Source organism: Ictidomys tridecemlineatus, chromosome 15 (genome assembly GCF_052094955.1).
Source record: "Ictidomys tridecemlineatus isolate mIctTri1 chromosome 15, mIctTri1.hap1, whole genome shotgun sequence".
Taxonomy (NCBI): domain Eukaryota; kingdom Metazoa; phylum Chordata; class Mammalia; order Rodentia; family Sciuridae; genus Ictidomys; species Ictidomys tridecemlineatus.
The window spans coordinates 53,754,597-53,768,498 of record NC_135491.1 but is presented as its reverse complement, the minus strand read 5'-3'; the positions used below and the strand labels follow the sequence as shown (position 1 = coordinate 53,768,498).

Genomic DNA, 13,902 nt, shown 5'->3' with positions numbered 1-13,902 from the left:
CTCCTCTCCTGCAACCAGCCGAAGGAACCTGCTGGGGAACAGGTGGAAGAAGTCTTCCCGCACGGCCTGCATGCTTCCCAGGACCAGTGAGTTCTCTTCCCAGCTTCTCTGGAACAAAACAACAGAAACCCCCGGAGAAGTGAAAGGGACAGTGGCCACCCTGCAGGACCTGCCTTTGCTTGTCCAGTATCCCTGGAGGCCTGAGGGGGAGGCAGTGGCCCTGGGGAGGGGGTCTTGAAAGCAGAGTTAGTTCCACTTGAAAGGCACCCCACCTTCCAGGAAGGCTCGCTCTCTCTTGGCCTTTGAAATACATGGAATTGTAAACTAGATTAAGAAGAAACTTCGATTCTGAGATAACCGTTTGGAGGTGGCTTTACTAATATCCCCAGATGGTTCTGCTCCGAGGAGTCTGGATAACACATTCTGGTTGTGAAACTCACAGGGAGCAAAGGCCCTCTCCTTCTCCAGCATTACTCTGGGTGAAAGGAATTAGACACGGCACCTCCTAAGGTCATCTGGGTAGCCAGACCCACGCCTGGCCTGCTTGTTTAATGCCAGTTGTCTATTAAAACATCTAGAGCCATCCAGTAAGAGACAACACGAGCCACATTTTCAATCTTAAACTCACTAACAGCCCCTCTTAGGAAAGTAAAATGAGACAGTGAAATGATTTCCAACATTACTTTAAACTCATTAAACCAAAAGGATCGTATCCATGTATACTTGATATAAAAGGTGGTCATGAGATACTTCACAAACATCATTTCTGTGCCAAGTCTTGGAACTTTGACATAGATCTCAATGGGATGTGCCCTTCAACAATGTGAAACATAAGTCTGACAAAAACAGTGAGGGGGAAATTTCACTGCTTCTGTCTCTCAATGTAAGGCAGAGAGGATCAAGTGAAATGAGTGATTCGGTTCTTCAGACACTGACCACATGTCCAGGGTTTGGCAGCCGCATGCAACCATGGACAGCGTGGTTTGGGAGTTAACGAGTTGTTGGTCGAAACCTTCTACCTGGCGTTTGGGAGTTAACGAGTCGTCTGGTCGAAACCTTCTACCCACTAGTTGGAACCTGAGCTCTGCCCGGTGTCTAGAGGGTCTAGTGCCTCGTGGACTCTGGCTTCAGTGTGAGGACATCCACCGGAGAGTGAGCCCCACTGTCGGCCTGTACAGTACATACACCTTGCACGGACCCTAAATATTGGGGACTTCATATTTGCTGGGTGGGATGGATGGACAGGAGAAAGGACAAGTGGGAAAATTTCTATCTGGTAGAAAGATGTAAACTGAAAACAGGAGCCTGAAGAGTTGGGTCTTTGTTCAAAAGGAGGGAGGGATCTCATCTGCTTTCTGGACCTGGGGAGGGGACTGGTCCCAGAGGGGCGAGGACGAAGGCCTCCCAGCCAGACCCTCAGCCTGCCTAGGATGACATCTCCCCTCACCTTCCACTTGTTCCTCCTCAAGGGTGTCCCAGGCAGAGCCCAGGAGAGCAGCTTCCCGGTGAGCAAGGGGCCTTCCCCAGAGCATGGAGCCTTCAGAACGAGGTTAGGAAGAGCTCGGTGTTTGGCCTGGAGTCCCAGGTCTACAGATTTACAGGAGTCCGCCTCCTTGGGACTGAGGTCAGGATGACTGAGAACACTCTGACCACAGGCTGGGGACAGTGTGGCAAAGCTGTGAGCTTTGAGGGAAAAAGGAACCCATGTGCCCCCCACCCTGCAGCTTGGTTGGTGTAGACCTTCAACAAATCGTTCTTGACAGTGTCACCCGGGACCTGAAGACCCGGCGTGGACTGCTGTGACGGAGCGTGGTCAGGAGGTTAGCAGAGGTGCTGCTTGTTCAGCACGTCAGGGCCAGCGTTTGGTGTCCTGGGTTGGGGGGATGAGATGGGCAAGGAAATGATTTCCAGGGACAGCAGGAAACATGCTGAAGGCAGGAGGAGCTAGGCGCTGGCCAGGGGTGCTGTGAGCACCGTTGTGTCCATTTCCAGCCCCTCACAGCTAGCGTGGTGTCCGCACCCTTCAAGCATACAGCAACTCTGAGCAAATGAAGGCAAGTCCTAGCTTGGGAGCCTCCTCTGTGAAGAACCCAATGGGCCACTAAGGCATGGTCCGTAATCGCATGTGTTTGCAGACAAAAAGTCAAAACAGTTCAGGTTACTTTTTTGCGAGTGTGTGTGTGTGTGTGTGTGTGTGTGTGTGTGTGTGTGTGTGTGAGTGAGTGTGTGTATCAGGACTCCACTGATTTAACCTACTGTGTTTTTCTACCCCCTGTCCCATCACAAATCTTTTTGGTCTCTCTGATTTAACCAGGAGGGTCTCCAAAGCCGTATGTGGCTTCAGAATTTCTTTGAAGAATACCATTAACAGCGTAGACATGGGTAGAATCAAATAAAAAATTCCCACCAAACCAAAATAGCAATGCTGTAGGAGAACTTGGGGGCCCCAGGCTTGGCTTCACCACATCTGCCCATCAGATTGCCAGACAATAACGTGATACGATGGAGAGAAAAGAAAAGAAGCAGAGTGAAAATACAGCACCGTCAGCGTTTTCCATTTCCGTTGGCTTCTCCAATTTAAAAGAGGAATCATGTTGAACATCTTAATTAGGGATCGTAATGTACAACTTTTTTTTTTTATGAACATCTTGTAATTTACTCTTGAAGTAAATTATAGTCCATTTATCTGTAGTGACAGGTCAATAAAACAGTAGAGGGCCCAAGCTTTTCAATCACCTGATTATTTGTTTCTTTTTAAATTATTGAATGAGGGATCAGGGAAACAGGTAAAAGTACGTGACTTTTAAAATCCATCCCTTGCAGATTTCCCCTTGGGAAGATCCAGTCCGATTCTTGCCAAGTATCCTGTGTTTGGAATTTGCCACTGTTGAGGACCAAGAGTGGCTGGGGCCTTGCAGGTCTTGCAATGTGGACGGCCCCGGGTGATTGAAGTGGCGAACTGAACCCCCGCCAGCCCTTGGCTGCAGCTCATTGTCATGAGAGTGCCATGTCGGGTACTGGAACCTCAGTCCATCCTCAGTGGCTGGAACCAAGGGTCCCCTTGAGCTGTGTTCTTGGTGGGACAAGGCCGGTTTATAGCTAAGCAAACCACGGCTAATGTCCTTGGGCTCCACAAGAGTGATTCTGCGGCTTCAGAAATGACAATTCAATCAAAGTCCACAACCCCTAAACAAACACAGGATGGGGGATACTGACAGGATACACCCTGCATGGGGGTTCTGTGGTGTTCCTGTAGGTTCAGAGAAGCACCCGTGTCCAGCCGAGAACTAACAAACTGTGGTTGGATTGCTGGGCTTCAGGGAGATGATGCTGGAGGGCTACTTGATAAGCCCTCCAAATTAAGAAGCTTCCAGGAATCAGGAACCCCTGTACAACCATGCAGGAGCCAGGTTGACAATCTTTGAGAGCCCCAGGGAGAACATTCTTTTATTTTCTTGTCCCAAAGAAAGTCCCTGCACTATTAGCCTTAACCTCCGCTAAAGGCTGTGAGGGAGAGAGTGTGTCTGTCACTTAGCAGTGTATCCAGGGCTCAGAACTCTGTGCCCGCTCTCCACGAAGACCCCTCTACCCACTTCTTCCAGGGACACAAGCTATCTCTGTGCCTCACTCTTTCGGTATAATAGAATATGATTTGGTATAATTCCCTCAAAGTGTGACCCAAACCTCCCTTTATCTCCTGAATGAGAAAATAAAGATAAAGCTTTGTTCTAATATTGCTCCTTTAATTCTAACCCCAATAAGTGCTGCATGATGATCCCACGAAATGACAATCGGATCAGTACAATTCGCCAAAGATGGTTACCGCTGGGCGACACCAAACCACGGCCCTTCCTTGGAGGTGAACTTTTCTCCTTCCTTCCCTCCCTCCTCTGTCCTTCTCTCCCTCCTTCCTTTCTCATTTCCTAGTCTAACTCAACATAAATGGGCGCAATTCCCTTTCACGCTCTTTCTGGCTCTTTCTGATGACCATTGGGCTAGTAAAATGGCCTCCACAGACCAAAACAACTCAGGACCAAGGCACTCCAGCTATTAGGTGTGCTGGTCACTTTCTGGCTTGCTCAGTCTGTTGCTGAAATTGCAGGGCAGGGCCCTCATTTTGACCTTTGTGGGTGGACGAGTGACACCATATGCTTGCCCTGATCTGCTTCCCTGCAGCATCAGACACTCACTGCCTTTCCTTGAATCACCCACCAGGCCTTGGCTTATGGATCACTTTGGTCATTTGACACTACTAGAGGGTGACCAGGGTCAACTGTAACATAGATCATCCCAATGGATCCTCACAGCACCCAAAGACTTGGCCACCATTATCCGCTCTGCTCTGCAGATGAGGGAAAAGCCTTAGAGGTTCTGACATGCCCAAGGCCACACAGCGGTATGTGGAGGGCTGGGGTACCATGGTAGAGAACAGCTAGTACCCACAGCCCAATCAGTCCTTATTTTTGGAGCTCTGCCTTTGGGCTGACTCTACCAGTGGGTCTATTTCTTCTTGGTCATGGACAGAGCAGTTCTTCTCCCACTCTGCACCTGGGAGCCTGGAAAATTCTGCAACAAAACCATTGGCAAAGAGAAGCTCATTTTCTCCTCCTTCACCCTCAGACTGCTGATTTTGGCCATTGTCTGATTTTCTCCTCCAAAAAAAATGGAAACTTCGGGAAATGACTTTGGCAGAAAAGTCTTGCTTAGCTCTTCCTCGGTAGCCCAGTGTCGATATAGCTGGCGCTAGCAGTGGAATTGAATTTAGCAAAGAAAAGATCCCGGTGGTTGAAGCCTGTCAAAGTGAGGGTTGGCCAAAACGTTCTTGCATGTATGTGAGGGCAGAAGCCTGTGACGGAAAATCCCCAACCTAGCAGAGACTTTTACAGAGCACTTTGTATTGGGCTCTGCCCTAAGCTCTTCATATATATTAAGCCCTGTGGTGTGGTTATCATTAATTATTTCCATTTTCCAGATGAGTAAATTAAGGCATGGATCTCATCTATAGATTTCGTAACTATAATGGGAATGTGCCAATTGTTCTTGATTTGATGAATAAAAAGCAGAGATATTTCAGAAGCCTGCTCAAAAGATCTACTTTCCCCACTTAACCCTCACCTCACAGTTTCTGTTATTATGTGGTTAATCTGGTCACAAAATATCACCATTTCTGGACTTCTTTAAGACTGAGTTCCACTGTGAGATCATCCAGTTTATAATCTCCTTCTGAAGGATTATTATTGTGGGTTCAGGCAATGATAACCAAGGACTTTGGAAGGCAGAAAATCAACATAACTCACTAAAATCAATATGCTAAACCAGATCATGGCAAACCTGTTGGACACCCAGGACATGCTTTGAAGAGGGAGCTGGAGCTAAGTGGTAAATTTTGCTATATTTATACCCTTGAGGTTATTAATATTTATGTTTTGTTTGATAGAAATACCTTCCATTGATGCAGCATTATACATTTCTTCCCAACCCTGCAGTTAATAATATCATGTTGGTAGATTAAATTCAGCCATTGTGGGTGTATTTACACCACAGAAATCAGGAAACACTAAAAATGTGGGCTTTTTTTTTTTCCCCTTTTGGGAGGCTGATTGTTAAATGTTTACCAGCACACCACTGTTAGAGGTAAGAAGGGGTCAAATACCAAAGATACTGAATGCATTCCAGAGATCTCAGACTGTAACCTATAGAGCATTGCTTCTTTTATTGACTCAAGTTTCTAAAAAATCCAGAGCCTCGCATTCTTCCACCTTCCTAATGAGTGAGGACTGACTCTAGAGACCAGCAGACACAGCTCCAGTGACTCAGCCACTTGCTTTTGATTCTGTTTTCCCATCTGCACACTGGAGAGTTTAGTCCCTGCCTCAACAGGATTGTTGACAGACTGCCCTAGGAAATCCTTCTGTGGCATTGTGGCAGTTCCTGGCACCGGTACATTGAGTGCTGGCCCTTTATTAAGAAGTGCAGCCCAGAGCAGCGTGGTTGGTTAGTGTCCAGACAGTGGACCAGAGGAAGCTGGAAGTGATGCATTGTTGATACCTTGTCATTGTTTACAGCTCACAAGGACCAGCTGTTTATTTCCAGATGTGTCCTTAGGGTAGGCCATCAGAGCAGGACACAGAGGGAGTCCATCAGTCAAATTCTCCTGGCAAAAAGCTCTTCCCAGAAGACTTGAATCACTCACATTTTGGGTTCTAGCTTCTGGGGAAGCCTGGGGAAGCCAGAACCCTGCCCTTTCTGTATTACTTTGTTTGAATCAACAGTGGCGGGAGCAGCCATAAGTAAGGGCAGAAGCATGCAGGGCCACACTGGGCCAGTCCCTGTCCTGTTAGACAGGGAAGCCATGAGAAACTCAGGAGGCACGTGAGATGTACGTCACTATTTTCAAACTTGGAGAGTACAAGAGTCTCACTTGGGGGAGCTTGTTCAATCGTCAGTTTTCTGGGCCCGTTGTGAGAATTCCATGTCTTTGGAAGAGGGATTGGGTTAAAAAATCATTCCTTCTAATGACTGTCCCGGTGAACTCCACACAGTGGGTCGAGGCGCCACATCTGGAGGAAATGGGAGGCTTTCACTTGTTTGTAAGCATCCTCATTCACCCCAGTTATCTTCCTGTCTTCTATCTTGTGACATTTCTTCTGAAACGTCCTTCAAACTGCTGGAATTTCCATCGACCCCTGGCAGCTTTTACCACTCACTGGCCCTCAAATTCCCTTGAGATGGTCTTTCTCTTATCTCGGCATCTTTGATGTGGCTCGCATTCTTCCACCTTCCTAATGAGTGAGGACTGACTCTAGAGACCAGCAGACACAGCTCCAGTGACTCAGCCACTTGCTTTTGATTCTGTTTTCCCATCTGCACACTGGAGAGTTTAGTCCCTGCCTCAACAGGATTGTTGACAGACTGCCCTAGGAAATCCTTCTGTGGCATTGTGGCAGTTCCTGGCACCGGTACATGCCTGGCGCACGAGCGGTTGTTCTTATTTCGATGTTGCAAAGGTAAGAGCACCGAGAAAAGCAGAGATATCATTGAGTGCAGTGACAGGTAGCACTATAGAGGGACCCTGTGTATCTTGTGCCTTGCTAGATGCCCTCTTAAGAAGGCAGAGCAAAGAACCCCAACAATAGCCAGCCTTCCCTTGGGCCTTCTTGGAGGCTGTGGCATGTCTGGGAGCAGGGATGAGGCCTGGCTGGTCTCTGACCAGCTAATTTCATCATGGCAGTCTACAGGCTTAGGGTAAGATGGCCCACTGTGTTGCAGGATAATTTGCTGATAATTTGCATCTCTTTGACAAAGGTGCTTTTTGAGCATAAACTGCTCCACCCTGTCTGCCTGAGCTGTCCCCAAAAGGAGGGTTCTGTAACAGGAGCTGCTAAAGACTCCCGCCAGCCCCACCTCTCATTGGTCCTGGTCTGGGCCCGGGGCTCCGAGTGGCCTGGCTCTTTGATGCCGCCCAGCCAAATGCTGAGCAGTGCAGCTTTCCTGTGCAGCACAGAGTCAAGGGGCCCTGGCAGCCCTGGGGATGCCAGATTCAGAGGGTTCGCTGCTTCCCTTAAAAGACGCAGAGATTCAGCGTGGGATCCAGCAGGTACCTACTGAGTGCCAGGACCCTTGTCGTTTTCCCATCACTTACTACGCCAACTCTTCCAGGTTTGGGATGTCAGTAACCCATTGTGCAGGTGGAGAGATGGAGATCCAAGCTTCACACAGATGGGAACGGCAGACCCCGATTCACCTACAGGCCAATCTCCATGCTCCTTCAACTGTGCCCTAGTGGAAGTGGGCAGGGGTCACCACATCTTCCTAGTCTTGTTCCCAAACCCAACTGGTGCCGCCAAATGGAGTCTAGTTGATTGGGATCGGGGCAGACCTACAGCCACGGCTCTGCTCATTTATGTCACTGTTTTCCAAGGCCTCACTGCGCCAGCCTGGGACCTGACTCTGTAGACATACATGGCCACTCAGGGAAGGCATCCCCTTGGGGGTTCTCAGTCAGCGGCAGATCCTGGTGGGAGAACTCAGGCACACAGCCTGGGAAGGCTTGGAGAAGGAAGGCGAAGGATAAGGGATGAGCTCCTGCCCTGCACCTGAGGGGATGGAGGGGGAGGGAATCCAGAGGTGGAGGAGGTGAGAAAGGGTTCCAGAAGAGGCAGCATCTGACAGGGGTGGGAGAAGAGGGACTCTCCAGTCACTGGAGATGGCACAGTGGCTTCAGGAGAGAGAATGGTGAGTGCAGAGACTTAAGAACCAGGGAGCAGGAAATTTCCCAATGAAGAGCCAACATTTCCCACTGTCCCAAGAGCAGGGTGCCACACAAGGTCTGGATGGACAGGCAGGTAGGTCTCAGGGCAGGTGGGCTTCAGGGCAGGTAGGTCTCAGGCCTTGGTACCATGCTAAGGAGTTGGAGATTTATTCGTTTGTTTTGGTACCTGGGATTGAACCCAGGGATGGTTAACCACTAAGCCACACCCCCAGCCCTTTTTTTATGTTTTTATTTAGAGAAGAGTCTTGCTGGGTTGCTCAGGGCTTCGCTAAGTTGCTGAGGCTGGCTTTGAACTCACGCTCCTCCTGCCTCAGCCTCCCAAACCGCTGGGATTACAAGCGTGCGCCACCACGCCCAGCCTGGAGATTTATCTTACAAACAATTTTGGAAGATATAACTTTCTTAGAATCCCGATTTGTTAAACAAGACAGGAGAAAAGCTGGTTGAATCAGGCTTTGTCCACCCCCTTTTTCAGATGCTGCAAGATGACCCACATTGGCACCAGGCTTCGGAGAGACAACAGGGAACCACAAGGGATCACTTTCAGAGGAGTGCCAATCTGAAAGAGAGGTGTCCACACTGGGGACATGGCCAGTGTAATCAAAGCTGCACTTCCCTGGCCATGCCAAGGGCCAGGCAGAGAATCAACTAAGTTCAGTCCTTGCTGAAGCCACCCAAGTTCCTCCCTTGAAGTTGATATTAATGACCTGCAGTTGTTGAGTGTCTTAGAGCTCCAACATGCTTTAAAAAAAAAAAAAAAAACTGGAACTTTCTTAAAAATGCAGAAGGCTACCTTGCAGAGTGGGGCAGCCCCAACCTGAGGTGGGACTGACACCCACTGTTCTGGCCTTGACTGAGTTTACCCAGCCAGAAGGGGAAGAGTCTCTGCAACACCGACCACGCAGGAGCAGATGCCCTCCGGAGAAGTGTGCACCAGGCCTGACCCACCGTGACTGGCCAGTAGACGACAATTCTTCAGCTGACCTGGCTACTCAGCGTCAACCTGTGAAACAGCTGGCAGCAGCCACCATCGCCCCAGCTGGGTGTGCTTTGCATGTATTAGTGTCTTTATTCTTTGAAACTTCCTTCCAAAGTGAGTGATACTGATCTTGTTTTGCAGATGATAAAACTAGGCCAAGACGGTGTGAAGGCAGAGGGGTGTAATTATTTCTTTTCTAAATCATGACACACGCTCGTGGACATCCCACCCTCCTGGAGTGCATACTAGTAACTGGTTTCTGAACATTCATATCCCAAGAGGCTTCAGGGGTGTAGACACGAAGGTGTGAGATTCGGAGCCCTCAGACTCTCGGATCTAGACCTGCCTGCTCTGTCTTGCCCCAGCCCACCTTTGATGAGCTGCCCTCCCCGGGAGTACCCAGCACCCCAGGGCCTGATGGGAGGCTGGGGTATCTGACGGGCATTGCTTCCTGAGGGGGCTGTAGGGAAGTCCCAAGACAGAAAGGGACTTCGCACCGTGGAGCCGTTAAAATGAAACGACCTTTTCCAGAACGATACAGGACTCTCCATTGTCAAGGCCATCCAGGTAGCCGAGGACCAATTAATGGTCCCAGGAGACATCATGCTGGAATCCTGTCCTGCAGAATTGTTTGAAGATGCATCTGTAAACCCAGAGATTCAAGATCAACCACCAACGTGTTCCCTGACACCCCCCCCCCCAAACACACACACACACTCACAGGGGTGGTTTTACCTTGCTATGTCTTAAGTTCCTTTTCTCTCTGAGTCTGAGATATGAGTAATTCATTACACAATTGGATTTTACGGTTTGTTTATGTTGATTCCGATTACAGAATAAATGACTACCTGGAGTATATAGAAAAAAAAAGACTAATGAAAAAACAAGCATCAATCAAGAACATTTATGAATAAAGACTTTAAACATCCATACTTAGAAATATATATGATATTTAGAAATAGATCTGAAAAGACTTATGTAATGTGTTTTAATCAAATCTTGAAGAGAAATTGACCAATAAATCAAATCTTGAAAAGAAATTGACCAATAAATCAAATTTGGAAAGAAAGTGACAGATAAATCAAGTCTAAAAAAGAAAACAACCACTACATCAAACCATGATATGTTTATTAAAGCAACTGATCTCAGTTTTTTTTTTTTTTTTTTTTTTTTTTGTGAACCTGTTTCTTTGGTGAGCCCATGTAGTAAGAAAGCATTTAGGAAACAAAATGCTTACAGTATGTATGCTATTTTAGATCTCTGTCCCTCACATGCACACACAGATAAATAGAATTTTTAAACCAAACAGATGGTGAGTTTGGGATAGATGAAGAAAACAGGGCAGAGGTGTGCATCCCTGGCTTTCCCCTGTGTGGGTTGCGGGGTTTCTGCAATGACATGTCCTGTCTGTGAAACCTGCTTGTAATACAGACCTTTGAGCCATCTGCAGCTGAACTTCCTGGAATCCAAGATGGCTCTCAGGAATCTTAATCTTTCCCAGTGGAGGTGGCTCTATCAATTCCAGAAGAACTACCTTTTGCATCCGTATAGGAATGTGCAGGATATAATGTTCCAATTGACTTTAAAATTAATTCTTAGGGGTTTCCACAAAGGTATTTCTTAGTGTATTTTCAAGAGCAAGGCGAGTGAGTGTGTGTGTGTTGGTGTAAGTGTGTCAACTTGGAGACTAGCATAGACTTAGGATGCATGTTAAATATTTAGATGAGCCTTTAACAAACTGATTGCATGTGTGTCTATGTGTGTAGGTGCAGGCATGTATGTGCATAGGGGTGTGTGTGTGTGCGTGTGCATGCGTGTTGGTGCATGTGAGGGTGTGTGCTTGTGCATTTGGGATGGAGGCTGCCTCTGCACCTCTCCGCCTCCTCCCCACTGTCTCTTTGCCTTCACCCTCCTGTACCTCACTTCAGAAAGGAACATTTGAAAGAAAAGCCTTCAGGCTGCCATTCACGTCCTATGAACATGTCAGCTACTCGTCCTGCCCCTCCCAACACCCATGTGAGTTAAAATTTCCAATGTCATTACTCCCAAGTGTGCCATTGAGATTATCGAATCATCTGTCCCCAAATCCGGCTAAGAAAATATGCTTGCCATATTTATATCCCTCATGTAGTTTCCAATTCATAAATATGTCATGCATCTAGGCTCCTTGCTGTCATTCCCATAGTGACGTTAACCGTGGGCCAGCAGTTGGGTTAAGCTCTTTATGTGCCTTTTCTCTTCGGTCCACACACTTGCATCTGGGACAGGATCTCTTGGTTACCCCATTTCCCAGACAAGGACACTGAGGCAGAAATAGAAAGTTACTTTCCCCAGATCCCACAGCTAGCCATCATCAACAGAGGTGGATTGGAAGCCTGTGTGCTTCCAACCGCGATCTGTCCCCTGTCCACGTTTAATAATCTTGTGAGCCTACGACCACGCACCTGATATCTTCAGGGATGGCGCTTAGCTCCTCCTCTTGCTCCTGACCAGATGCTGCTGCTGCTGCACTCAAGGACAGCCATGACACAGAGGCTAGCGTTCCTGGCTGCCTGACTCCTTCTAAGAGCCAGTTACTACGCCTGACATAAACAAAGTTGCTTTTTCTTCTTCTTTTTAAATATTTTAATTTGTTTTAATTACTTATACAGGTTGGTTCTCTTAATGCCATCCGGATCTTATGTAAAATGGGATAGTTCTGATTTTTAAAAGTTCCCATAAAGACAGACTTCTCTGCTTCACAATCAAAGCTGATCTTATCACTTCTGCGTTCCCAACCATTCCATATCACCCCACTCCTTACAGAAGATAGTATCAAGTAAAGCGTGTGATGGCAAAGCTCATTCTCTTGGTGTGAGCTCAGGAGTCAGCCTAAGTAATTCTTCCGCTGATTTTGATTTTCATCTGTGCTACTAAACAATGTGACATCCACGATGAGATGACTTGGGTTACTTTACAAGGTGGACATAGACCAGCGGGCACAAGGATGGTACTTCTTTGTCTTCAGCTAATGGGGTCAAGTTTTACAGCCACACAGTCCCCTCAGCACTTGAATGACAGTAGTGACGGTCACACCAACTTAATCTTTCCCCCATAGAATGGTATCTATTTCACTATTCATTTTTTTATTTCATAAAGAAAAAGTTGTCTGTGTTTAGGGTGTTCCGTAGGATGTTTTGAAGTCTGCTTTGTGAAATGGCTAAATCGAGCCAATTAACACATGCATTACCTCACTGGCTCGTCATTTTCCCCTCGTGAGAACTCTTAAAATCCACTCTCCAGCAATTTTGAAGTATACATCGTTACCAGCTGCAGTCACCCACCGTGGTGTGTGACTGAGCTCTTGAATCTGTTGATTGACAGTTTGCACGCTTCGTCATCTTCTAGGCCCCCAGCCTTGTGACCGGCTGCCTTTCTGCCTTCTGCTTCTACCAGTGTCCTGGATCTTAAATAGGCTACCTAGAGATGTTTTAGAGTCGAATATGGATCAAAGGTAGACCCAATAATAGGATGTTTGGGAGGGATTTGCAGTGATACTTGTTCCCCTGCAAAAAAATCACTGGTTGATTTTGGAATGCCCACAATTTTTTTTTTTTTTTTCAGACTGAAATCACTTTACCTCCCGTGGCTTATAAAAGTCTGAAAAAGAGCCGGCTTCAGGGGCAGGCAACATGGGCAGCCGAACAGGGTTCCGCACTTTCGTGTTCCTCTGACCCTGACTGACACCTGCATGACCTGGCACCGCCATTTTGCACCCGACACTCTTAATTAAGCAGACCCCAGTTTTGCCTTTCTCACTTTCCTCCCCCCAACACTGTGTTCAAACCCAGGGCCTTGTGCGTACTAGAAAATGCACCCGCTCCCTTCTCCAAGCAGACGCCTGGGCCCAGGTGTCTTCCCAGGTTGGTTCTGCCTCTGCACCTTACACAGTCTGTTCTTCCTTCCTCCTCTGGCCTTGCTTCTCCCCCTCACATTGTTTAAGAATAGAACCTAAAACCATGGAGGGAAAGACTCAAAGACGACCTATGGAAGGTTCCAGGAGTTACAAAAGAAAGCAGTCAGGAATGCATGCCGAGGAAGAGCATGGAGCGCCGTCCTGTACCCAGGGCCCTGAAGGGCTCATCCCAAGATGGTCTGGATTCGCACAGGACAACAGGGGCCTTCGGGGGGGGGGGGCTCATCTCCACCGCACCCAGACACAGAGATCCCTAAAAGCATCAACCTCACCTATTACTAGGCTAGCAGCTCTTTTCGTAATTTCAGGTTTGCCATTTTGGGTTGAGATCATATAATAATATTAACATTTACAAATATGAATGTGATTCATGCACAGTGTTAATACACAAACCAGAATAGTATTTTTAAAATTTTTCCCTTGGCCTGTTACTATTAAAATTTTTTAATAGAAAAAAAAAAAACACGATGGCACATGATTTAGAAAAATATAAAAATTGAAACAGCTCATCATCCCCGAATCCCATAGGACTTTCTCAGGTGATGGAATTAAGTTCGAGATCTACTACTATCCAAACAGTTGCAGCCTGCCCAGTGAGACTTGAGCGTGGAAAATGAGACTACTGTGAAGGAAACACTGCGTGCTTAATCATATTTCATTTTAATTACTTAACATTTTAATTTCTATTGTATTGCA

General features: G+C 47.3%; 1 protein-coding gene across 6 annotated transcripts in view; it reads left to right on the top strand.

Moving 5' to 3' along the window:
- Window positions 1–13,902, top strand: part of LOC106145435 (transcription factor Maf) — a 320,844-nt gene that overhangs the window by 33,379 nt on the left and 273,563 nt on the right. For 2 of the 6 annotated variants that reach the window (XM_078032707.1, XM_078032708.1), the window contains one exon: window positions 8,748–10,399. The exons of 3 other annotated variants lie outside the window; for them this stretch is intronic. In XM_078032707.1, coding sequence (XP_077888833.1) covers window positions 8,748–8,835 — 88 coding nt within the window. In that variant the 3' untranslated portion in view covers window positions 8,836–10,399. Of the gene's footprint in view, window positions 1–2,823; window positions 3,733–8,747; window positions 10,400–13,902 lie in introns of those variants that run through there. One more of the 6 variants, XM_078032711.1, reaches the window with a different exon arrangement.